This window comes from Nicrophorus vespilloides, unplaced genomic scaffold (assembly GCF_001412225.1).
Source record: "Nicrophorus vespilloides isolate i.1.1-1 unplaced genomic scaffold, Nicve_v1.0, whole genome shotgun sequence".
NCBI classification, from domain to species: domain Eukaryota; kingdom Metazoa; phylum Arthropoda; class Insecta; order Coleoptera; family Silphidae; genus Nicrophorus; species Nicrophorus vespilloides.
In genome coordinates this window covers 27124-48784 of record NW_017099924.1, presented here as the reverse complement: position 1 = coordinate 48784, position 21661 = coordinate 27124, and the positions used below count along the sequence as shown (strand labels likewise).

Sequence of the window (21661 nt, the reverse complement as noted above, 5' to 3'; positions counted from 1 at the left end):
AGGGACTTCTATGAGGTATTTCCATAAGATTTCTGTGGGATTTGTGTGAAGTTTCTTAAGGAATTCTAAATGTATATAAAATGTCTATCACTGCTAAGAATATAATCAAATTGATACTTTGATAATTTGTTTTCGTAATTTGTGAGAAATTAATGAGAAATTAATGATTTGTGTTCAGGTCGACCGGGAACCGATTATCCCGTCCTCGGAACGGTGCCGTACACGAACTTCTACTGCGACGAGCAACCCTATCCAGGATTCTACGCGGATCCAGAGACCACAGAAATCTCATAGAAATGTCATGAAAATCACTTAGAAGGAATCTCTTAGAAGAAACCGTTTAAAAATCTTGTGGTAATCCTATAGAAAACTCATAGAAATCATTAAAGTAATTCAAAAAAGTACAAATTGATATTTTCGAAATATCTTATTGATTCTACATAATTGAAATGCAGAAGAGAAAAGTCACAAAATTCATTGAAAGTTTGAAGTGCACAACACAACGTTTGAAATATTCATTTCATTCACAAATTTCGAATGCAAATTCAGTATTAATTTGATTATACTCTTTAGCAGTGATGAAAATTTTATAGAAATTTCATAGAAATCATTTAAATATTTAGAATTCCTTAAGAAATCTCATAGAAATGTCATGAAAATCACTTAGAAGGAATCATTTAGAAAACCCATAGAAATCATTGACGTAATTCGAAAAGTACGAATTGATATTTTCGAAATATCTCATTGATTCTACTTAATTGAAATGCAGAAGAGAAAAGTCACAAAATTCATTGAAAGTTTGAAAGTACTCACAACGTTTGAAATATTCATTTCAGTATTAATTTGATTATACTCTTTAGCAGTGATGGAAATTTTATAAAAAGTTCATAGAAATTATTTAGATATTTAGAATTCCTTAAGAAACTTCATACAAATTCCACAGAAATCTCATGAAAATCACTTAGAAGGAATTATTTAGAAAACTCTTAGAAATCTCTTAGAAGAAATCATTTAAAAATCTTGTAGAAATCGTATAGAAAACTCATAGAAATCATTGAAGTAATTTGAAAAGTACAAATTTCGAATGTAAATTCAGTATTAATTTGATTATACTCATTTAGATATTTATAATTCCATAAGAAACTTCATACAAATTCCACAGAAATCTCATAGAAATGTCATGAAAATCACTTAGAAGAAATCATTTAGAAAACTCTTAGAAATTTCTTAGAAGAAATCATTTAAAAAACTTGTAGAAATCCTATAGAAAACTCATAGAAATCATTGAAGTAATTCGAAAAGTACAAGTTGATGTTTTCGAAATATCTCATTGATTCCACATAATTGAAATGCAGAAGAGAAAAGTCACAAACGTTTTGAAATGTTCATTTTATTCACAAATTTCGAATGTAAATTTAGTATTAATTTGATTATACTCTTTAGCAGTGATGAAAATTTTATAGAAATCATTCATAGAAATCACAGAAATCATAGAAATCATAGAAATGTCATGAAAATCACTTAGAAGGAATCATTTTGAAAACCCTTAGAAATCTCTTAGAAGAAACCGTTTAAAAATCTTGTAAAAATCCTATAGAAAACTCATAGAAATTATTGAAGTAATTCGAAAAGTACAAGTTGATGATTTCGAAATACATAATTGAAATGTAGAAGACAAAAGTCACAAAATTTACTGAAAGTTTGAAGTGCACACAACGTTTGAAATATTCAAGTCAATTAGAAAACCCTTGGAAATCTTATAGAAATACCTTAGAACTGTCTTAGAAGAAATCATTTAAAAATTTTGTAGAAATCGTATAGAAAACTCATAGAAATCATTGAAGTAATTTGAAAAGTACAAATTGATATTTTCGAAATATCTCATTGATTCTACATAATTGAAATGCAGAAGAGAAAAGTCACAAAATTCATTGAAAGTTTGACAAATTTCGAATGCAAATTCAGTATTAATTTGATTATAATTCCTTAAGAAACTTCATACAAATTCCACAGAAATTTTATAGAAATGTCATGAAAATCACTTAGAAGGAATCATTTAGAAATCTCTTAGAAGAAATCGTTTAAAAATCTTGTAGAAATCACTGAAAGTTTGAAGTGCACAACACAACGTTTGAAATATTCATTTCATTCACAAATTTCGAATGTAAATTCAGTATTAATTTGATTATAATTCCTTAAGAAACTTCATACAAATTCCACAGAAATTTCATAGAAATGTCATGAAAATCACTTAGAAGGAATCATTTAAAAAACTCTTAGAAATCTCTTAGAAGAAATCGTTTAAAAATCTTGTAGAAATCAAAGAAACACCACTGAAACTTTGAAGTGCACACAACGTTTGAAATATTCATTTATTCTCATTTTCCCATTAATTTCTCAAAAATTTCGAATGCAAATTCAGTATCATTTTGATTATACTCGTAGCAGTGATGGAAATTTTATAGAAATTTCATAGAAATCATTTCTATATTTAGAATTCCTTAAGAAATCTCATAGAAATGTCATGAAAATCACAATTAGAAAACCCTTAGAAATCTTATTGAAATACCAAAGAAGTCCCATCGAAATTTCTTAGAAGAAATCATTTAAAAATCTTATAGAAAACTCATAGAAATCATTGAAGTAATTCGAAAAGTACGAATTGATATTTTCGAAATATCTCATTGATTCAACATAATTGAAAAGCATAACAGAAAAGTAATTCTTAAAATACATACTGAATTTGAATGTCTTTTTTTTACACTTTGCTTTTCTGCGAATTTCCAATGCTTGGGAATTCAATAAACAAGAGTGTTAGTGTTGAAACGCTTATGGAAATCGCGTTAATTTAAATAAATACGTTCAAGGTGATAAAAATAAATAAATAAATTACAAGGATTATTCGTACTGAACATGAATGGACTACATACGATGATCATTCAGACTTTAATACCTGGAATGGATTTGCCCAGCTCCAAATACTCCTGCACCGAAGGGCTGAGGAATCCAGGTGGAACGTAGCTCGAACTCAACGGATTGTTCCTCTCGTCCAGTTCGTCGTTGTAGTCGACGTCGTTTTCTGGGGGCGGCGGGGCGCGCGTCTTCTTCACCCTCGACTTTTGCTCCAAACCATCTGCAGAAGAAGACAACAATCGTGTTCACAAAGTGTTAATGAAGATTCGCGATCTATAGAAACAACTTTTTATTTACTTTCTTCAGTTATTATTATTAACATTGTTTATTGTTGAATTTCCATGTGAATTGTTTTCATTACGAACATTTCTCACTGATCGAAACTTTCCATCTAAAATCCCCTTTACAGAATTCCTACCGATAATTAATTAGTAATCCTTTGTTTATTGTTGTTTGGTAAAAGTTGATTGTTGACATTCATAAAAAAAAAGTGTCTCCTTTTCAATTTATAGATTTGTTTATTATTAAATAATTGAAGAAGAAAAAAAGCACACACCCTTGACTTTTGCTCCAAACCATCTGCAGAAGACAACAATCGTGTTCACAAAGTGTTAAGAAGCACAAGAGATTAATTAATCGGTCGCAACTTTTACATGGACTTATTTACTTTCTTCAATTATTATTATTAACATTGTTTATTGTTGAATTTCCATGTGAATTGTTTTCATTACGAACATTTCTCACTGATCGAAACTTTCAATCTAAAATCCTCTTTACCTCATTATCCTATTGATAATTAATTAGTAATCCTTTGTTTATTGTTGTTTGGTAAAAGTTGATTGTTGACATTCATAAAAAAAAGTGTCTCCTTTTCAATTTATAGATTTGTTTATTATTATATAATTGAAGGAAAAAAAAAGCACACACTTGAGGCGAAAGCAGGAACTGAATCTCCTTGAAAACCCATCTACTCTTTCGATATTTATATATATTTTTTGTTCGTATTCTCTTCATCTTTATAAAAAATAAACGAGAAGAACGTGATTTCCGCGAATTATCCTGTTTCGCGTTAATCGCATCTTTTATGAATGCATTTCAGATTCGTCGATTTTGCAACTTATTAATTTGTCCTTCGCCGATCCGCATGAATCATACTATAATGCGTGTGTCTGCACGCTCCACTTTTGCCGCAAAACAAACAATCATTTTGCCGAATCGATTGCGCAACGAAAGTGGAACTCGCTAATTGATACATAACGAGAGAAAAATCGGAGCCCCAATACGATATTTCTTTGTCGTTGCCTCATCTTCGTTTTGATGTGGACGCGTGTTAAGGTGAGATTAAAATCTCTTAGAAGAAATGATTTAAAAATCTTGTAGAAATCCTATAGAAAACATTGAAGTAATTTGAAAAGTACGAATTGATATTTTCGAAATATCTCATTGATTCAACATAATTGAAATGCAGACGAGAAAAGTCACAAAATTCATTGAAAGTTTGAAGTGAACAACACAACGTTTGAAATATTCATTTCATTCACTAATTTCGAATGTAAATTCAGTATTAATTTGATTATACTCTTCAGCAGTGATGAAAATTTTATAGAAATTTCATAGAAATCATTTAGATATTTAGAATTCCTTAAGAAACTTCATACAAATTCCACAGAAATCTCATAGAAATGTCATGAAAACTCATAGAAATCATTGAAGTAATTCGAAAAGTACAAATTGATATTTTCCAAATATCTCATTGATTCTACATAATTGAAATGCAGACGAGAAAAGTTACAAAATTCATTGAAAGTTTGAAGTGAACAACACAACGTTTGAAATATTCATTTCATTCACAAATTTCGAATGCAAATTCAGTATTAATTTGATTATAATTCCTTAAGAAACTTCATACAAATTCCACAGAAATTTCATAGAAATGTCATGAAAATTACTTAGAAGGAATTATTTAGAAAACTCTTAGAAATCTCTTAAAAGAAATCATTTAAAAATCTTGTAGAAATCCTATAGATAACATTGAAGTAATTCGAAAAGTACGAATTGATATTTTCGAAATATCACAAATTCATTCACAAATTTCGAATGTAAATTCAGTATTAATTTGATTATACTCTTTAGCAGTGATGAAAATTTTATAGAAATTTCATAAAAAATATTTAGATATTTAGAATTCCTTAAGAAACCTCATACAAATGCCACAGCAATCTCATAAAATTCACTTAGAAGGAGAAATACCTTAGAAACACCACTGAAACTTTGAAGTGCACACAACTTTTGCCGCAAAACAAAACGATCATTTTGCCGAATCGATTGCGCAACGAAAGTGGAACTCGCTAATTGATACATAACGAGAGAAAAATTTCTTTGTCGTTGCCTCATCTCACCGATTCTTCGTTTTGATGTGGACGCGTGTTAAGGTGAGATTAAGAGACCGAAAGGATGTCACCAACGCCAACTTTGGAACAACGCATCTTGATGATACACATATATCTTTGCGCAAGTTCCTCTGGATCTCACGTTTCATACCTATTCGTGGAAATCGAATCTCTATAATCGAGTCGATTGACCAATTTGTGTGGAAACGTATTGCCGTTTCAATCATAACTGCAATTTCAATTTGGAGCGACTAATTGAATGAAATTGTAGTAGTTAACACAGTTTTTTTTTTTTAATAGTAGAGAAACTAATAATTAGTAATACGAATTGGATTTCATATCAAAACTGAATTAACAATAACTCAAAACGCAAAGATTGTATAAATGTGTACACTATATACTAATTCAAGGATTAATTATTTTTCTTGCCCTGAAGTTTACGTTTATTGAATTTACATCAATTGTCTTTGAATACATCTTTCTCAAGATGTACACTATATACACTAAAGTAATGATCTTAATGCAAATATTTCTTAACAGTTATTGCTTATAGAAATAAGTGTGTGACAGCCTGAGAAAAGTTGCTCAACTTTAACGAGTCGCATGCTCGATCCTCATTTATTATTTAGCATCCCGTTTCTTTCTTACTTCTTTTATTTATTTTTTTTGTTTTTGTTCACGACTCCTTCAGAGCCACCTCGATTAGCCAACGCAAGCACAATTGTCTTCTCCAAGGTCCTCCTCCTCATTCCACGAACCCTGATTCTTTCTTTCTTTTACCTTCTCAGAGATGGCAGATAAAATAAATCCGTATTGTTCCGTGCGATTCGGTTCTCGCAAACAAAACGAGAAGAAATAATTAAAAACGAACGCAATTTCGTTATTGCATTTAAATAATATTTAAAAAAAAAAAAAATCCATCCTTGACCGGTGAAAATGTGTAAGCAAGAAAGGTTGATGGAATCATATTAACTACGAATTATCTGAAGCGAAAACGAGTAATTATAGTTTTGTTGAACGTTCGTTTTGCTCAATTAACTTGCGCTGGATCCTTTCTAATAACAAATAAAAAATATACACACACGAATTGAAATTTAATTTGCGCGATTATAAAATACAAATTAGAAAGATTGATGCAGATAATGATGGTGGGTTTGTGTTGAGTTACAGTTTAGAAAGTGCATTTTGAGATTTCCGGTGAAATGTGGTTTGCAAAGAGGTAATTGTGGGTTTAAGGAAAATCGTTTTTGCGAGTGGTTTTTTTTGCTATTATTGTAGTCCTTGGCCTGGGGAAGCCGGATTTATTATAACTTAGAGTAAATTAATCGTTAATCTCGGTACCTTGGAAGGCTTGAAAATGAGTGATTTCAATGAGAGTCGAGGAAAAACTTCTCGTTATGTTAATTGCAGAAATAGGTATCGAATCTAGTTCAGGTTAATTGGGGTAAGGACGTCGCAATGTTGGATCACTTTAGGGCTTTTCCGACGCTCGAGCATTCCGAGTTCTTGCAAAATGCATTTTTGTTGTTGTTGCATTATTATTGCTTGCAGTGAAGTTTCTGTTACGTTTTTGGGATCGGTGAAAGGATTTCGTTGTCGTTTAAGCCAATTCGTAGTCAATTTTCTTTCTCAATTTGATGATGATGATCTCTTCTGCAGTGTTTTATGTTTTCTGCCATTGACTCGATAATGTCAACGCATCGGGAACCTTCACGACTCGAGGTATTTAAATCGTGGGTAGGAAAGAGTTATTTATTAATTTGTATGTTTATATGTGTGCGGTTGTTCCAGGAAAGGAAAACCGCGAACGAAAAGCCATTGTCTTCGAGTCTGTCCGCATTATTATTATTCCTCCCGGGGATTAAATCAATAATCGGCACTTTCTCTCCGAGGAAAAGTTATGCTGAAATTCATTCATGTAATAAAACGAGCCTTCCTTCTTGCACATTTTTCACGTTGCAAACAATCTTGACTTTCTTAACCATTCGCAAAATTCAAATCGCTAAATTGCTGTTACTTTCGTTTTCAACTCTAAATCTGATTGATATTTGTGACTGTTAATCTTCTCAAATTCATCCTTGATCCGCCGAAAAACCGAGCTATTACATCATCTCCCGCAGTTCCGACAAACACACATCTTCTTTGATCTTTCATTTTTCGTACCTGTTTATTTTTTTTTTAACTTTTCTTCGCATCAACTTACGTAATCCGTCTGCAATTTCTGGCTCTTTGAAATATGATATAATGAACTGGACAAGATCGTCTCGTTTTTATTGTTGTTGTTTGCTGCTGCTGCTGCTGCACCGCGCTTGACCTCAAGATTTCTCTTTTTCATTAAGCATAACCGAGAGAACAAGCAAACAAACAAACAGAAAAGAGGAACAAGAGTAATAATAATTATAATTATAAAAACGATGAACTGGAAATTTCGATGAGACAAATCTTGAAAAAAATTGGAAAGTCTGTAACTGATTGTCTACTTTACATACATTTTAATATTGTTTCTCTTGTCTCTATTTGATGACACATACGCAGTAGGATTATGTAAATCTTAAATAACTAAGCTGAATGGAATAATAGCGTTATTTAACGAAGATTTTGTTCATTCCTCGTTGAAGGTGTTAAGTGTATTATATTATAGGTCATAGGTGAGCGTTATGGGTGATATTTGCATGTGGAAAAAGCGACTCACCGGTTATTATTAAATATCCTAACACTAAGAGCACAATATGCACTGAATACGAGGGTCTCATGTTTCTTTCGTGTTGTTGTTGTTGTTGTTTATGTCTTTGCTTTTGCTCTCGTCGATTGGTGATCACTGCAAGCACATCTCCAGCGGACTGGATGGCAAACATCTTGCTGCACGAGACGCACATTTACACTCTGCCCCACCTGACTTACCTCCACACACACACACTCGAGAGAAAGAGACTTAAGTTCTTCTCTTGCTTTGAGCTCATTACGTAATAACAATGACTAATTTAGAATTGTTTGGTTTTCAGGATTGCTCCGCGATAGCGAGGAAAATATCGGTGGAGCACGACGAGGACCACGGCAACATCGCGAGGATCTTCCTGGACGCTCACTCGAAGCTCCAGATGGTCGAGTGGAGGGTCGTCGGGAAACTGAAGGGTTGCGTGAAAGGCAAAGAGGAAGCCCTGGTGAAGATCGGCAACGAATTGTCTTGCAGCATAGAGGAAATCAAAGAGCTGATCGATGCGGGCGGTCTAATCCTCGAGAAGAACGTGAACACCCAGCACGACGTGAAGTCGATGCTCGAGCGGATGGAGAGAGTCCTGAATTTGGGCTACCATTTGGAGCGTGGTGGTGCGAAAGGCTTCTGCTTGGGCGTGCGGAACGTGAACTATCTGGACGAGATCGACGATTTGCTCCAGATTAATTTCACCGACGACGCCGATCACGCTTACAGATTGGTTCACAGAGTCGAGGAGGTGGATGAATCCGTTAATCTAGAGCAGGAAGAGTCGATTTATACGGAGAGCACGAAGATGGCAGATCCTTGGAAGCGCAGCTACCCCGAACAACAGAACAGATTGTTAGGCAATTTGGGCACGGTATCGATAAACGAGAGTGCGTCTTCGAGTTCGTTTCTATTCCATTGGAACAATGATTTATTAATTTATCCTGCAGGCGACAGGGAATTCGTTATGGTCACGTACATCGTTAACCCCGATAAGATATTCGTCCAAATGAAGAAGCACGAGAGCTTAATCAACGTGCTGCATCGTCGCCTGGAAGAGTGCGCTCTTCACTCCGAGCTGATCGATAAACCGGAATTGAGTAAAAGCCCCACGAAACACTTCAAATCATTGTATTTAATTCGTTTTTGTTTGCAGATCAAATGTACATCACCAAGTACGGTAAGAAGGGATATCCGAGTTGGTGTCGTTGTCGCGTCACGCAAATGGACGTCTCGAATCTTCCGGTCGTTTTTCTCATCGACTTTGGTATCATATACAATAGCAAAAAGGACGAGTGAGCGTTTTCGCAGTTTTTGTGCGTGCGAAATTTATATAAATCAACATTGTTTCAGTTTGCGCAACATCTCGTTGGAGCTGGCGAACATTCCGAAATTGGCGATCGAAACCAAACTGTACGGTTTGTACCCGGTCAAACAGCAGTGGGATCGTCCGGTGAAGCAGCTCTTAGTAGACATCACCAAAGGGTGAGAGATCATCCGTCAATTAATCGAGTTCTTCTAATTCGTTCAATTCAATTTAGATGCGACGTTCTGATGATCGTGCTGGCGCGCAAACACATCCTCGAGATTGACTTCATCGCTTACAATGATGCCGATGAATATTCCGTACGCGATACGCTCATTTTCTTGGGGTACGCGATGACCTTCGTCTCTGAAAAACAACCTATGAAAATCGAGAAAGTAATTTGCTGAGTATGTTTTAATTATGCTGTAACAATCTTTGGATGTTTTCAGATCGTCACGAAGTCTCGGTTTTACGATAGATCCGAATACTTCAGGATACTCGAGAGTTATTCGGTCACCATCTCGCACATCAACAGTCCGTCCGATTTCTACGTGCAGTTGCTGCAGTTTCGAAACGATCTTAATAATCTGCATTCGATGATGCAAGAGCACTACACGAAGACGAAGAAGGGGTACATCTACACGCCTGAAGTCGGAATGCCGATTGGCGTGATGATCAGAGATAACGTCTGGCGGCGGGCGATCGTCAAATCTATCGTCTTGGGCAAAGGTTCGGTGGACGCGTTCCTCGTGGATTACGGCGAGGTGCTGCGCGTCCATTGGAACAATATCAGAAGACTGCCGGAGTCGTTCATCGCGTTGGAGAGTCAGGCGAACAACGTTGCTCTCGCTGACATCGAACCATGCGGTAAGAATTGGGGCGACGCAGCTACAGCTTACTTGAGGAAGTACGTGAACGGCAACGAGCATCTGATGTTGGTCATCAAAGAATTATCGAATCCCCTCGAGATCGGACTGTTCGAATACCATATCAGCATCAAGAAGAGCATCAACGCTCTGCTCGTGAAAGCGAACTTTGCCAAATCTACTGGTGAACTGTAAGTATTGTAATAACTGTTGTAATCACTGTTGATTGCTAATTATTGCTATTCTTTTAAGATCCGATGTCGTGGAGTGGCCCATCGGCTGCGGCGGGAACGAAAAGAAACCCGACGAAATGTTTATATCGACAATGCTGAAAACGGTGCAGGGCTTCTCGAATGATTCCCAATCCGATGAGGATAACATCGACGAAGAGAATATGTCGATAAAATCGAAGCCGGTGCAGGTGCTGCGCGTGGACGGGCCCGATCAGATCTACGTGAAATTCACGGAGAACCCAAGCGAGTTGCTCGATCTGCAGAGCTTCTACATCAAGCTGCAGAAGCACTACGGCAAACGCGACTGCAAGACACGAGAGTTCTGGAGGGAAGGCGACATTGCCGTTGCCAAGAACCCGAAAGATCAGCAGATCCATCGGGTGCTGATAAAGAAGTCGGGCGATGAGACCAGTCACGTCTTCAGCAGAGATTACGCCGTATACTTTGACGTGCCGAACTCCGAATTGCAGATCGTCGAAGAGGAATTCGTTAACGTTCCGCCGTTCGCGTGTCGTTGCCATCTGTACGGTGTTAAAGCGGCTGGTAACTCGTGGAGTCTGACCTCTAAAGATTACCTGTCGGAACTGTTATTGAACAGCAACAACATTCATTTCAGCAAGATGGGAGACGTGGTGCAAAAATCGACGCCCGGTGTCTTCTGGATTAAGGTATTGAAATCGGAGTCGGCGCTGAAGCGATCGATCTTCAAGATGAGCAACGTTAACTTGCTGCTGGTTAAAAACGGATTGGCCATCAAGTACGGCAACTGGGATTTCCAGAGCAACGAAAATCTGAAGCCGTGCAAGGATTACATCGAGGACGGAAGATCGGGTAAATGGTTGGAGCCGATCTGCTTGGAGGTGGAGAGCGTCGAGGGTATCGCGACGAATGTCGGTGACGATGGGACCATTTACTTTCACACCGTTTCGGCATCCGTGCAAGCGTCGGAAATGGAGAAGCTGATGCAAACCTGCTTGGATTCCGAGGCGATGGTGCTGAGGAACTGGTCCGTGGGCGATCGCTGCTCGGTGCGTTATCACAGGAACAACAAATGGTATAGAGGGATACTCCTTGATATCATCGAGGACGAATATCGCGTGTCCATGATTGATTATGGAAACGTGGAGGTGGTGAATTGCGATAACATTAGGAGCGACGTGTTCTTCGTGGAGGTTCCGCAGCTCGCGAACAGCGTCAAACTCGCCGACGTCTATCCGAGGCACGACACCTTTTACGTGAGGGATCTGGACATTCTTCACACGTTGATCGTGGAGAAATCCGTGCTTGTCAATTACGTCGACACCAGCTATCATTACGGCATCATCTACCAGGGGGTCATCAATGTTAACGACTACATGATCAGCAACACCACTTGCGTCGCCTATCAAATGAGCGAATCCGACGACGAGGATGTCATTATTCTGGATTACGATCATGCAGAAGAACTGAACTACACGTATCCGGAGCTACCGCCGGAACGGTACATCCTTGCCGCACTCATCAATCAGTTCGATCACAACAAGCTCATCTTCGAAGTGACGGGCGTCGACGAGAGCTGCAGCGGCTTCAACGACTTGTGCGAACAGTTGAGACAAGAGGGCAACAGTCAAGCTCTGATCCGAAATCCGGAGGAAGGAATGCCCTGCATCGCTGTGTTCCGCGAAGACCAGAGCTGGTATCGGGCGAGCATCCTCGACGTGCTGAACGAGGAAACCGTGAGGGTTTACTTCGTCGATTTCGGCAACGTCGAGATCATCACGATCGACAACGTCCGCAAGATCAAGCCGGAATGGATGAAGTTTCCCGTGCACCAGGTCACCGCCACCATCAACAACATGACTTCCTTCGACGAAGAGTTAATTAAATCCTATTTCAATACGGTCCAACGACTCGAGATCATAGAAAGACATCCGCTTATTGTTAATATTTGCAAGTCTTCGCTCTAATTCAATCCATTGTTTTACTTCCTAAGAATACATTTTTCTTTTTCTTTCTTTCAATGAAAATTACGTTTCATTCAGAGGTATTCTTTAATTTATTATTATTATTTATTAGCATAAATATTGTTTTATTTATCGAAAACTGTTATTTTCAGTTACACATCGTTTCTGTATTATCTATGTTTACTATTTTATAGACAAATCTTGCCAAAGCAAACAACAAATATACATTTATCATCTAAAATCTCTTATTTTTTAAATTTGAATATTTAAATTTTCTGTTTCTTCTGTTGGCTCCCATAAAACAAACAACTTATCACCAAGTTACCTACCCTTAGTTACAGATAACTATTTGTGTTGATTTTGTTATTGAGGTTAGGTATATATTCATACAGTTTTGTAAATAATGTTGGGTGTACGTGTGAACTCTTTCAATGAAAACAGCCTTGGTGAACCAGAGCAGGATGCGAATTCAGCTTTAACTGAATTAGATAAAGGTGAAGTGAATCGAAACCAAACATGTTCCGATTAATATAACAATATTTCTCTTTTCTACTAGGTCTCAGATCGAACAAAGTTGGAGATCAGTGCGATGCGATTGTTAGATTCCCCAGGTTGTTCGAGAAATACCCATTTCCCATCCTGATCAATGCATCTCTGTTGAAGCTTGCCGAAGTTTTCCGTACAGGGTAAGATTTCATTTCTGAAAATATCAGTTGTAATTCAATTGTTATTTTAGGAACAACTTTCTTCGGTTATGTGTCCTGAGGGTGTGCCAGCAGAGTGAGAAGCATTTGGATAAAGTTTCGAACGTTGATGAATTTGTGAGGAGGGTGTACAGTGTGATTCACAGTAACGACCCAATTGCCAGGGCTTTGGTTCTACGCACCCTCGGAGCTGTGGCTTGCATCATACCTGAGAGACAGCAGGTTCATCATTGCATCAGAACCAGCTTGGATTCACACGATGAGGTTGAGGTGGAGGCTGCAATTTTTATTGCCATACAGTTTGCTGCCCATTCAAAGTACGTTAAAAGAATTTGATTATGAGAATTAAGATTGATTTATTATTATTATTTTTTAAGGACGTTTGCAATTGGAATGTGCAATAAAATATCGGATATGATCCAAGGGCAAGCCACGCCGGCCAACATGAAGTTGCAATTGATTCCTATCCTGCAACACATGCACCACGATACAAACACTGCAGCAATGGTTAGGAATCTCTGCATAGAGCTTCTTCCAACATATCCTGCGGAGGAATTTGTTTTGACCATATTGAACACTCTGACACAGTTGGCTGCTGCTACTTTAGTCGATATTCCAAGTCAAGTAATGTTGTTTATTAGTCAGTGAGTTAGCAGTTATTAATTATTGTATTTTGTTTTGTTTAGGTTTTGTTGTTGCTGCAATATTTGAAGACGGATCCTCGGTGGGAAGTTAAATCACACTGCCTGAAATATCTGCATCAAATGGCTAAACCTGGGGCGCATCTATGGCCAAACGGGGCTGTAGATTGTATTTTGGATATGGCTTTGGAGACGACATCGCCGAAGATGTTGAGATTAGCGTTGAGTGAGTAGTAGTAGTAATATTAATTGATTAGCAATTCATTGTATTTTTTGTAGGCGTTATCGAGGTATTGACGAAATTTCCAAAGCTGTGCCATGAACACCAGTTGCAATCATCTAAACTAAGACAATTATGTTCAAAACATAGCGTATCTTCATATCAACCAATCGCCGCACTATCCATTAACATCCTAACGCAAATCGTTTGCTATTGGTAATTTGCTTTTTTTAACCTTTTGTTAATATTAATTGGAATATATTGTAGCTATAAAGAGAATATTGAAGTTGGAGGAACCGAGGAAATAATATGTTCGTTGGAAACGCTTATTTTGCTGCTCACATATTCGGAGGAGAAATACCCGTATCAGTTGAAATTGGCTTTGAAGTGCGCTGTGAAATTGGCTGAACATAAGAGGGATAATTGCGAGAGGTTTATTAAACTTTTGGGATCGCGTCTAGGATTCGTTGATGGTCTGTTATTAACAACAGTTCTTATAGATTTATTTTAACTGAATGTTTTCTTTCAGGCGATTGTACCATAATAATATGCGAGGCTTTGGGAGCAATCGGAAGTCTGGATGCTGACACGTTATTACCGCTGCTAAGGGATATTGTTCAGCTGCTGGTGCAGATCTCTGCGATCGCCAATCCTTCGCGACAGCAGACGACGATAGCTGTGATGCTATGTACGTTAGTGTTCCAAACGCTTTCGGGTTATAATTGGAATCAGGAAGTAACCGATGTTATCCACAAGGTAACCAGTTGCAATAACTTGTGGGCGAACTATAGGATCGGAAGAGCCGCGGTTCGTTACGGTCATCACGCCATAGCCTTTCACATCTTCAACAGCTTAACGGAACAAGTGAGCTCGGAACATTGGCATTTTTGGCTGGTCTGTTTGAAGGAGATGTCCGAGGGCGAAGTGATGTTGGCCAGTGAGAACGGAAGCATCGTGGGTCGCTTGGATTCAGCCGTCGCCCATTACAACAAAGCTATTGCCGCGTTGAAAGCTGCGAGTACACCCTCGCACAATTTACAATTCCAAGCGGAGTACATGCGAATCCGTGCTGAATACTTGCAGTGTTTGCTCCAGCTGTTGCACACGTGCAATATTCTCTGCATAGTTCCACCACCGGCAATAGCATCCACCATCGCTCAGACCACAAGGGATGAATTTCAGCGTCATGGGTACATCACCAATCAGATGCGAAAGTGCGTCAAGGATTTCCAAGCTTGTGGCGATCTTTACCTGAAACTGTATCAAACCGCGTTCGACGCGGATCCAGCCACTCTTGAAAATATTCAAATGTAAGTGTGATGTAATTATTTCAACGAAGACGCTAAAAGCTCGCTTCTTCAGTTTACAGCAAATGTGTGTCCTCTTGGAGCAATGCATTGACAGCGTTTGTTCGAATAACACGCAGAACGGTCACACCTTGGATATAGAGGTGAAGAATTTGCGTTTGGAGTGTCGACAGTTGTTGGTGGGTTGCAGGAACGCAGCTAAAATTGGAAAAAGCATCGGCGATCAAATCAACACGCAAACCATCACGCATAAGGTAATTTTTGTTATGTTTGAGTTAATCATGAGTTTTTTTAATCATGAATTTTTTTTTTTCGTAGCACGTTGAGCTGCTGAACAGAATAGTGGAGGTTTTAGTGGACGCTCCATTGCCTGTGCCAAGATTCTTCTTCCAGGTGCTGCAATGTACCACACTGAAATTGGCCATTTCTCCGCAACCTCGAGTGATGGGTGAATTCATAAGCGTGCAGACGGGATCACAATTGGCTGTTAAAGTGGAGGGCGTTATTCAACACGGTCAGAAGCCGGGGCTTTACAGGCACGTCGAGGGTGTCGTCGTCACCGTCACCTCGCAGTTGCAACCGAGCAATAAAATCAAGGATTCCGATATTAAGGTAATCATCGAGATATTTAATTTAACTGATTTTACTGATGATTGTTTTTGTAGGCTGTAGATGCGAATTCAGTGTTGACGCAAACTGTGACGCCGCACAAGGATTTCTTTTCGGCGCAATTCCTTCTGGCTTTCCCTCGCGGAGGTCAATACATTCTGGCGGTGGATGCGTCGGTTGCGGATAAAGCAGGAAACACGTGGAAGACTGGTCCCAGGTCGACTCTAACGGTGAAGGTGCCGGAAGAGCCGAAGCTCCAACCGATTTCGATGCCTGGAATGGCCGGAAACTCGAATGTGTAAGTAGAAGCATTGACATGAGTTTAAAAATGCTAATTAATGTTGCTTTTTGATAATAGGATTTTGATGGCGGAGGACAGCCATTTCTTGAGGAAAAAGTAAAGGTAACAACTTAAGCGACAATTTATTTATAATTAAATATAAACTAAAAAAAAAAGAAGGAAAGATAGAAAATAAACACGATAATCATGTATCAAAAAAAAAACAAATGTTTTGCGGGATATGTTATTCAATTTAAACTGCCCCAACTGTGACCTGTTCCGTATTGATTGGGCTGGTGTCGTAGCTCCTCAAGTTGATCTCTTCGCGTTTGTAATCGCCGCTCCTGCCGCCCGTCTTGCCCGTCAGCATGATGTTGCTGATGGTGATGTCGTGGCTGATCGCTTTGCACATGTCGTAGACGGTGAGGGCGGCGACGGAGACGGCGGTCAACGCTTCCATTTCCACGCCCGTTTTCCCGTCGCACGAGACCACCGAGTTCAGCACGATGCACTGGCCGCCCTCGTCGAGACTCGCGCTCACCTTGATCGAGTTCAGGACGATGTTGTGGCACAGCGGTATCAGCTCGGACGTCCTCTTCGCCCCGACGATGCCCGCCAATTGGGCGACGGAAAGCACGTCTCCCTTCTTCAAACCGTTCTCTCTGATCAGCTTGGTGAGTTCGAAGGTCAACTTGACGGTCGCCATAGCCGTGGCAGTTCTAGCGCTCACGCGTTTCCCGCCGACGTCGACCATCTTCGCTTTACCATCATCGTCGACGTGGCTCAGCTTTCGCGTCGAGTAAAAACGAACGGAGTTCATCGATGGCCGCTGGAACAAGTGCGACAGGTTTCTGGGCTCCGCTAAAACGATTTTCTCAATGTTAACTCTTGTGCAGTTAAAAAAAAAATTAAATATAGGTTTTAGTTAAGAAAATTTGAAAATTAGATTCCACAGGAAAGAGGGCATGCGTGTATTTACCTTAGATATCTACAAAGTAAGAATTACGTATCTATTTCGTTTTCTCTTTTTTTGCTTGAATTTACTCTTTTTTTTTAATAATTACTAAATGGTTAAATTGCTTTAACCGCCAATTAATATCATAGGTCGATTTTCCATATGCGAAAGATTCAGCATGCCTGAAAATAACTGGGCTTAAAGAAGAGGCATTCGTCGTATCGATGTCATGTGAATAAATATATTTGTTTACGTATTCACTAGAGCAGTTGATGGCATTCCGAAAATGTATTAATAATCTTACCCGCGTGCTGTTTCTTCTTGCGCTTAACGGCTGCAGAAATCAAAGCGGTCAAATCGTCGTCGCTGCTGCCTGCTCTCATCGCATCGCGTAACGATACTTCCGTGTTGCCGAAGAGGCATACCTTCAGGTTACCATCTGCGGTGATCCTCAGGCGGTTGCAGGAACCGCAGAAGTGTTCGCTCATCGACGTGATGAATCCCACCTGACCCATCGCTCCTGGTACCTTCCATGCCTGCAATTAACAGTTCATCTTAGTTGTTTCTTTACCAAGTATTTCAGTTTACCTTCGAGGTGTCGTTGGGGCCGTTCCTCAGGGCGTGGAAATCCGGCCACCGTTTGCGGATCTTCTCCACCATTTCCTTGTACGAGACCATCTTCTCCATTTCCCATTTGTTTCCCGAGAACGGCATGTACTCGATGAAGCGCACGTCCACGTTCTTCTCCTCCGTCAATCGAACGAAATCACAGATTTCATTATCATTGAATCCTAATTAAAGATAATAATCATCAATCATTAAATAAACCATACTTGTAAGAATGCAAGTACTACTTTCCAAGGTACTTGCGTTCTTACATAATACTAAATTGAACGTAAACAACGAAATTAAATTAGAGCTCCGCGTGAGACGTACTTGATAGTTTCCTATTATACTTTAATGAACGCATTTTTAGTTTCAGCTGTGAAAAACCTCTGCGACAACTTGAAAACATGTTTGTTGTTGTTGTTTCGTGCTGTGCGATTCACAAAACCTAGTTTCCGACGTATCGATGTAAATATTGAAGGTGAGTATCGACGGAGGCAATAGCGACACAAAAAATACTCGTCCAAGGACGCACACCGCCAACGAAAATTTAATTAACATACCTTAGTAATTTCTAAGCAAAATATAAACGTTTCAATGCAAACATCGCATTTCTTCAAAATACACAAATTTTTAATATTTACATTGCAAAATCTGAGATATGTTAAGAAATTTTGCCATAAATTGAATGATTATTTATAGTGGATTTAAATTCGCATTTTCTTCAACGAATTTGTTATTGTTATTAATTAAGTTTGATTGTCATTGCAGCGACCTTCGTGAATTGGATTGCAGATTACCTTTCATGACGACGCAGTTGATTTTAACAGGATTGAAGCCTAGTTGTACGCCCAGATCGATGCCCATCATGACGCGATCCCATCCTTTCCTCCTGGTGATCCTCTCGAATTTATCGGCGCTGAGGGTGTCCAAGCTGACGTTGATGATGTCCAATCCGGCCCTCTGCAGAGCGACCAGTTGTCTGGTGAGAACCAAGCCGTTGGTGGTCATCGCTACCGTCTCCAAACCTTCGATGCTCTTCAGCGAAGCTGCGAAAGAGTCAGTCAGTCAGAAGAAAGCAACAGGTGCGCGAATTAATGATATGTTTACGTTGCGCAACCGCGATGGTAAACTTATGTTTACTCTTGTTCTGTCGTCGCAAGAGCGTTAATTGAGTGCAATTCCAGAATTGCACACTTCAAACTGCGACTTTGCTCACCGATAATATCAATTAGATCCCGTCTGACTGTCGGTTCTCCTCCCGTTAAGCGGATCTTGTCGACTCCGTTCGCGACGAACAACCTGGCGATGCGTGCTATCTCTTCGGTAGTGAGCAGCTCGGACTTTGGGCTGAGCGCGACTCCTTCAGCTGGCATGCAATATTGACCTGAATTGGAGAGGCAAACAAGGGTCAGTTGAGTTAGTTTGAAGATGGTTTTAGCGGTCGCCGGGGCGGGGCTCACATCGCAAATTGCAGCGTTCCGTTAACGAGATCCTGAGGTAACTGTGGAAGCGGCCGAACGTGTCACTCAGCGATGGAAGCGGCTCCTTCTAAAATGACGTTGTCGATTCCGATGTGCGAATGATGAAACACACACAAAAAACACACACGTACATTGGGGGGATGGTAGAATCAATAATACTCGACGATTACAGGTTTTTATCTGTGTTTACCTTTGCACCAGTCGCGAATTTTTGCGTGCCGGCCCCGTAGTTCCGATAGATCATGGACAAACTCGAGAACTTCGGACGCAGCATCATGACGACGATGATGATTTTGTCGCGCGGTCGATCCCTTCGGGCATTTTATGGAAATCACATGAAACGCGCAACGTTCGTGCACTGATAATAAGGACGCTGATAAAGCCAAGTCACTTAAGTGTGTGTGTGTTTTTTTGAAGTACGCTAATTAAGAAACGCCGTCCTCATTGGATGGAATCGTGGGAGGATAAAACAATTACCGCTGTTTTCTGCATCTATTGTAATCGCATTCGGCCTTGCCAGCAGACTTATTATATATATATATAGAAATAGTAGACGAATGACTTAAACCGAAAGGGTCAAACGTGGTTCAGATCCGATTAGATAGTGGATCAACGCCAATAAGATTATTCCTTGCAGAGAAGAAACAATTCCTCGATTCAGAGGTTAATATCACAACAACAAAGCGGTAGCAGCACTTGCACCGTTTCGCAACATTCACTGAACGTTTCAAATCTTCATGCATCTGCAACGAATCAATTATCAACCAAACAATTACATTGAACGTTAAAATTACCTAAATTTATATGTCCTATATAATGAACGATCATGGAAAGATATTTATGAAAGAAAAAAAGCTTAGTTTGATTAAACATTGACTAGGCAACTTTTCAATCTAACAAGTAAAGTTTCGAGTAACTATTTTGTTTTGCTATCCTTAAATTAACATTAACTATTGCATTAAATGCAACCATTAAAGCATGTCGTATGTGCATAAGGTTGAGGCAATTGTTGTTTTAAATTGATGTCATTTCAGAATTAATAAAAATTTGAATTTTCGCTTTACTTCGATAAACTTAATTTCGTATCAAAATCTACTTGCAGGAAGTTAACAAAAATGTATACTTTTATAAAACGATAATTGAGAGTAAAATGATTTAAGTTTTGTCAATCAACTTTCTTGTTGCTATTGACTACAGGAATTGCATTGACATCTAGTTAAACAATGAATTGTTTCAACTTTTATTTTGATATATCGGAAATACCCGACAACTAGATTGTAATAGTTTTTTTGGAAAATATTCTTAGAGTTCGGTAGATTTAGAATGTATGTCGTGCCTACAGGATTCCAGAATAGATTTTTGGCGACCAACGTTGGGCACGTTCCTGTGAATCATCTGATACAGCATATTTTTTTTTATAAATGATCAATGATATCTTCAATACTAAATCTTCACACGCATTTAAATATTTACTTGGATTTACTTTGATTAATTTAAGTGCATGCAAATACTTTGTGTATACAGTTTTAGCAATGATCCGTGATTCAGTGTTAATGATGAATCTTTCCAATTGGGAATGAATATGAAACCTATCATAAATACGTGCAGTTTTTTTTTGGCTTTGCGCCCAAACGTTTAGTCACCGTTTCGAGAAATTACCATCTTTCACATTCACTATGTAATACAATTATATAGTAATTAGTTTGTAGATATCAAGATTTTATATAATTTTTAATTTTGTTCTATTAATGAACATATTTGCTTATGGTTATGTAAAGTGGAAACGGAGGAGGCCGTTGCTTAGTGTTTTGTTCGGAGAGTTGTTCACCTACCTCTTCGATCCTTCTACCATCCCACTAACATTTTTCATCTCGAAAAACCTAGTTTCTCGCAGCAATTGCGAAACTCTCATAAATCGCAACTCAAAATACGTGAAGTGAAGTAAATAACGACGTTCTTAATTGAAAATGATTTGTAATCATCTACAATTTACGTTATTAACACAATTGATTTAGAGTAAAGACTAAATCTAGAAATAACAAGAAATCTAGTTTCTAGTAATCGTTACGAAACGCGTTTTAAATCTAATAGATTTACAAGAATTATATTTTTGAAGCTCAATTACCTCAAGGTAATGTACTTGTAACTATTCAATAATTGTTACAAAATGCAAAAAGTATTACTTGTTCGAAGATAATGGATGAACTTCAAAAGTAATCAATAGATTATTGGATTATGAAAGATTGTCGATAATTGTAGTATGTCAAGGTCAAAGTAATCTGATTGTTTTGTTGGGTGTGGTACCTCTAGGTTTAGTACTTGGACCGATCCTAGGATTCGAGCATGAAGTCTAGATTGAAAATAGTTGTGACTTTTTCATTTGAATATTGTTGGCTTCTGTCGTTGTTTGTTTAAGGTATTTTCAGGTGTAAAAAGTACGTGCGTGCATAAACTTTGGACGTCCGATTTGCGGGGAATGAGAAAAAAAGAACTTTGTTCTCGA

The 21661-nt window shown here is 38.5% G+C and overlaps 4 protein-coding genes across 8 annotated transcripts in view; 2 read left to right on the top strand and 2 right to left on the bottom strand.

Annotated features, from left to right (window-relative positions):
* Nucleotides 1-8230, bottom strand: part of LOC108566095 — a 9215-nt gene extending 985 nt beyond the window's left edge. The window contains exons 1-2 of the mRNA XM_017925818.1: nucleotides 7996-8230; nucleotides 2954-3133 (exon numbers count right to left, since the gene is read on the bottom strand). Of these exons, the coding sequence (XP_017781307.1) occupies nucleotides 2954-3133; nucleotides 7996-8179 (364 nt within the window). The 5' untranslated portion in view covers nucleotides 8180-8230. The remainder of the gene's footprint in view (nucleotides 1-2953; nucleotides 3134-7995) is intronic.
* Nucleotides 7935-12538, top strand: LOC108566094 (RING finger protein 17-like). 3 transcript variants are annotated; one of them, XM_017925817.1, is made up of 7 exons: nucleotides 7935-7951; nucleotides 8306-9104; nucleotides 9161-9299; nucleotides 9358-9489; nucleotides 9546-9705; nucleotides 9760-10367; nucleotides 10429-12538. In XM_017925817.1, exons 2-7 carry the CDS (start codon nucleotides 8402-8404, stop codon nucleotides 12353-12355), a joined length of 3669 nt encoding a protein of 1222 aa, XP_017781306.1. In that variant the 5' UTR covers nucleotides 7935-7951; nucleotides 8306-8401; the 3' UTR covers nucleotides 12356-12538. The 3 variants fall into 3 exon arrangements, with proteins under 3 accessions (XP_017781306.1, XP_017781305.1, XP_017781303.1); XM_017925816.1 differs by lacking the exon at nucleotides 7935-7951 and having other exon boundaries at nucleotides 8191-8894; nucleotides 8955-9104; XM_017925814.1 differs by lacking the exon at nucleotides 7935-7951 and having other exon boundaries at nucleotides 8191-9104.
* A 197-nt stretch (nucleotides 12539-12735) lies between these two features.
* LOC108566090 (integrator complex subunit 7) lies at nucleotides 12736-16317 on the top strand. Its single transcript, XM_017925807.1, has 12 exons — nucleotides 12736-12846; nucleotides 12909-13038; nucleotides 13089-13373; nucleotides 13434-13680; nucleotides 13743-13923; nucleotides 13977-14133; nucleotides 14185-14390; nucleotides 14447-15227; nucleotides 15280-15478; nucleotides 15543-15836; nucleotides 15890-16131; nucleotides 16192-16317. The coding sequence occupies exons 1-12, from the start codon at nucleotides 12756-12758 to the stop codon at nucleotides 16232-16234; spliced, it is 2856 nt and encodes a 951-aa protein (XP_017781296.1). The 5' UTR covers nucleotides 12736-12755; the 3' UTR covers nucleotides 16235-16317.
* Nucleotide 16318: 1 nt separating this feature from the next.
* LOC108566091 (molybdenum cofactor biosynthesis protein 1) lies at nucleotides 16319-19871 on the bottom strand. Of its 3 annotated transcripts, none has more exons than XM_017925808.1 (7): nucleotides 19349-19867; nucleotides 19138-19225; nucleotides 18894-19061; nucleotides 18475-18723; nucleotides 17657-17859; nucleotides 17373-17604; nucleotides 16319-16974 (listed from the first exon to the last, which is right to left on the bottom strand). In XM_017925808.1, exons 1-7 carry the CDS (start codon nucleotides 19433-19435, stop codon nucleotides 16367-16369), a joined length of 1635 nt encoding a protein of 544 aa, XP_017781297.1. In that variant the 5' UTR covers nucleotides 19436-19867; the 3' UTR covers nucleotides 16319-16366. The 3 variants fall into 3 exon arrangements, with proteins under 3 accessions (XP_017781297.1, XP_017781298.1, XP_017781299.1); XM_017925810.1 differs by lacking the exon at nucleotides 16319-16974 and adding an exon at nucleotides 17146-17250 and having other exon boundaries at nucleotides 19349-19871; XM_017925809.1 differs by lacking the exons at nucleotides 18894-19061; nucleotides 19138-19225; nucleotides 19349-19867 and adding an exon at nucleotides 18785-18887 and having other exon boundaries at nucleotides 16321-16974.
* Nucleotides 19872-21661: the final 1790 nt, after the last annotated feature.

What these genes read in the sequence shown, in the direction of transcription:
- LOC108566094 (XM_017925814.1), top strand. Translation starts at nt 8,276, where the DNA reads ATGACTAATTTAGAATTGTTTGGTTTTCAGGATTGCTCCGCGATAGCG. An exon ending in TTAGTAGACATCACCAAAGG is followed by an intron (nt 9,490 to 9,545) that starts GTGAGAGATCAT and finishes AATTCAATTTAG; the next exon opens with ATGCGACGTTCTGATGATCG. An exon ending in AACCTATGAAAATCGAGAAA is followed by an intron (nt 9,706 to 9,759) that starts GTAATTTGCTGA and finishes GGATGTTTTCAG; the next exon opens with ATCGTCACGAAGTCTCGGTT.
- LOC108566090 (XM_017925807.1), top strand. Translation starts at nt 12,756, where the DNA reads ATGTTGGGTGTACGTGTGAACTCTTTCAATGAAAACAGCCTTGGTGAA. An exon ending in TTTAACTGAATTAGATAAAG is followed by an intron (nt 12,847 to 12,908) that starts GTGAAGTGAATC and finishes CTTTTCTACTAG; the next exon opens with GTCTCAGATCGAACAAAGTT. An exon ending in TCAAGGATTCCGATATTAAG is followed by an intron (nt 15,837 to 15,889) that starts GTAATCATCGAG and finishes TTGTTTTTGTAG; the next exon opens with GCTGTAGATGCGAATTCAGT.
- LOC108566091 (XM_017925808.1), bottom strand. Translation starts at nt 19,435, where the DNA reads ATGATGCTGCGTCCGAAGTTCTCGAGTTTGTCCATGATCTATCGGAAC. An exon ending in CAACTGCGTCGTCATGAAAG is followed by an intron (nt 17,860 to 18,474) that starts GTAATCTGCAAT and finishes ATCTTTAATTAG; the next exon opens with GATTCAATGATAATGAAATC. An exon ending in CAAGAAGAAACAGCACGCGG is followed by an intron (nt 16,975 to 17,372) that starts GTAAGATTATTA and finishes AAATCGTTTTAG; the next exon opens with CGGAGCCCAGAAACCTGTCG.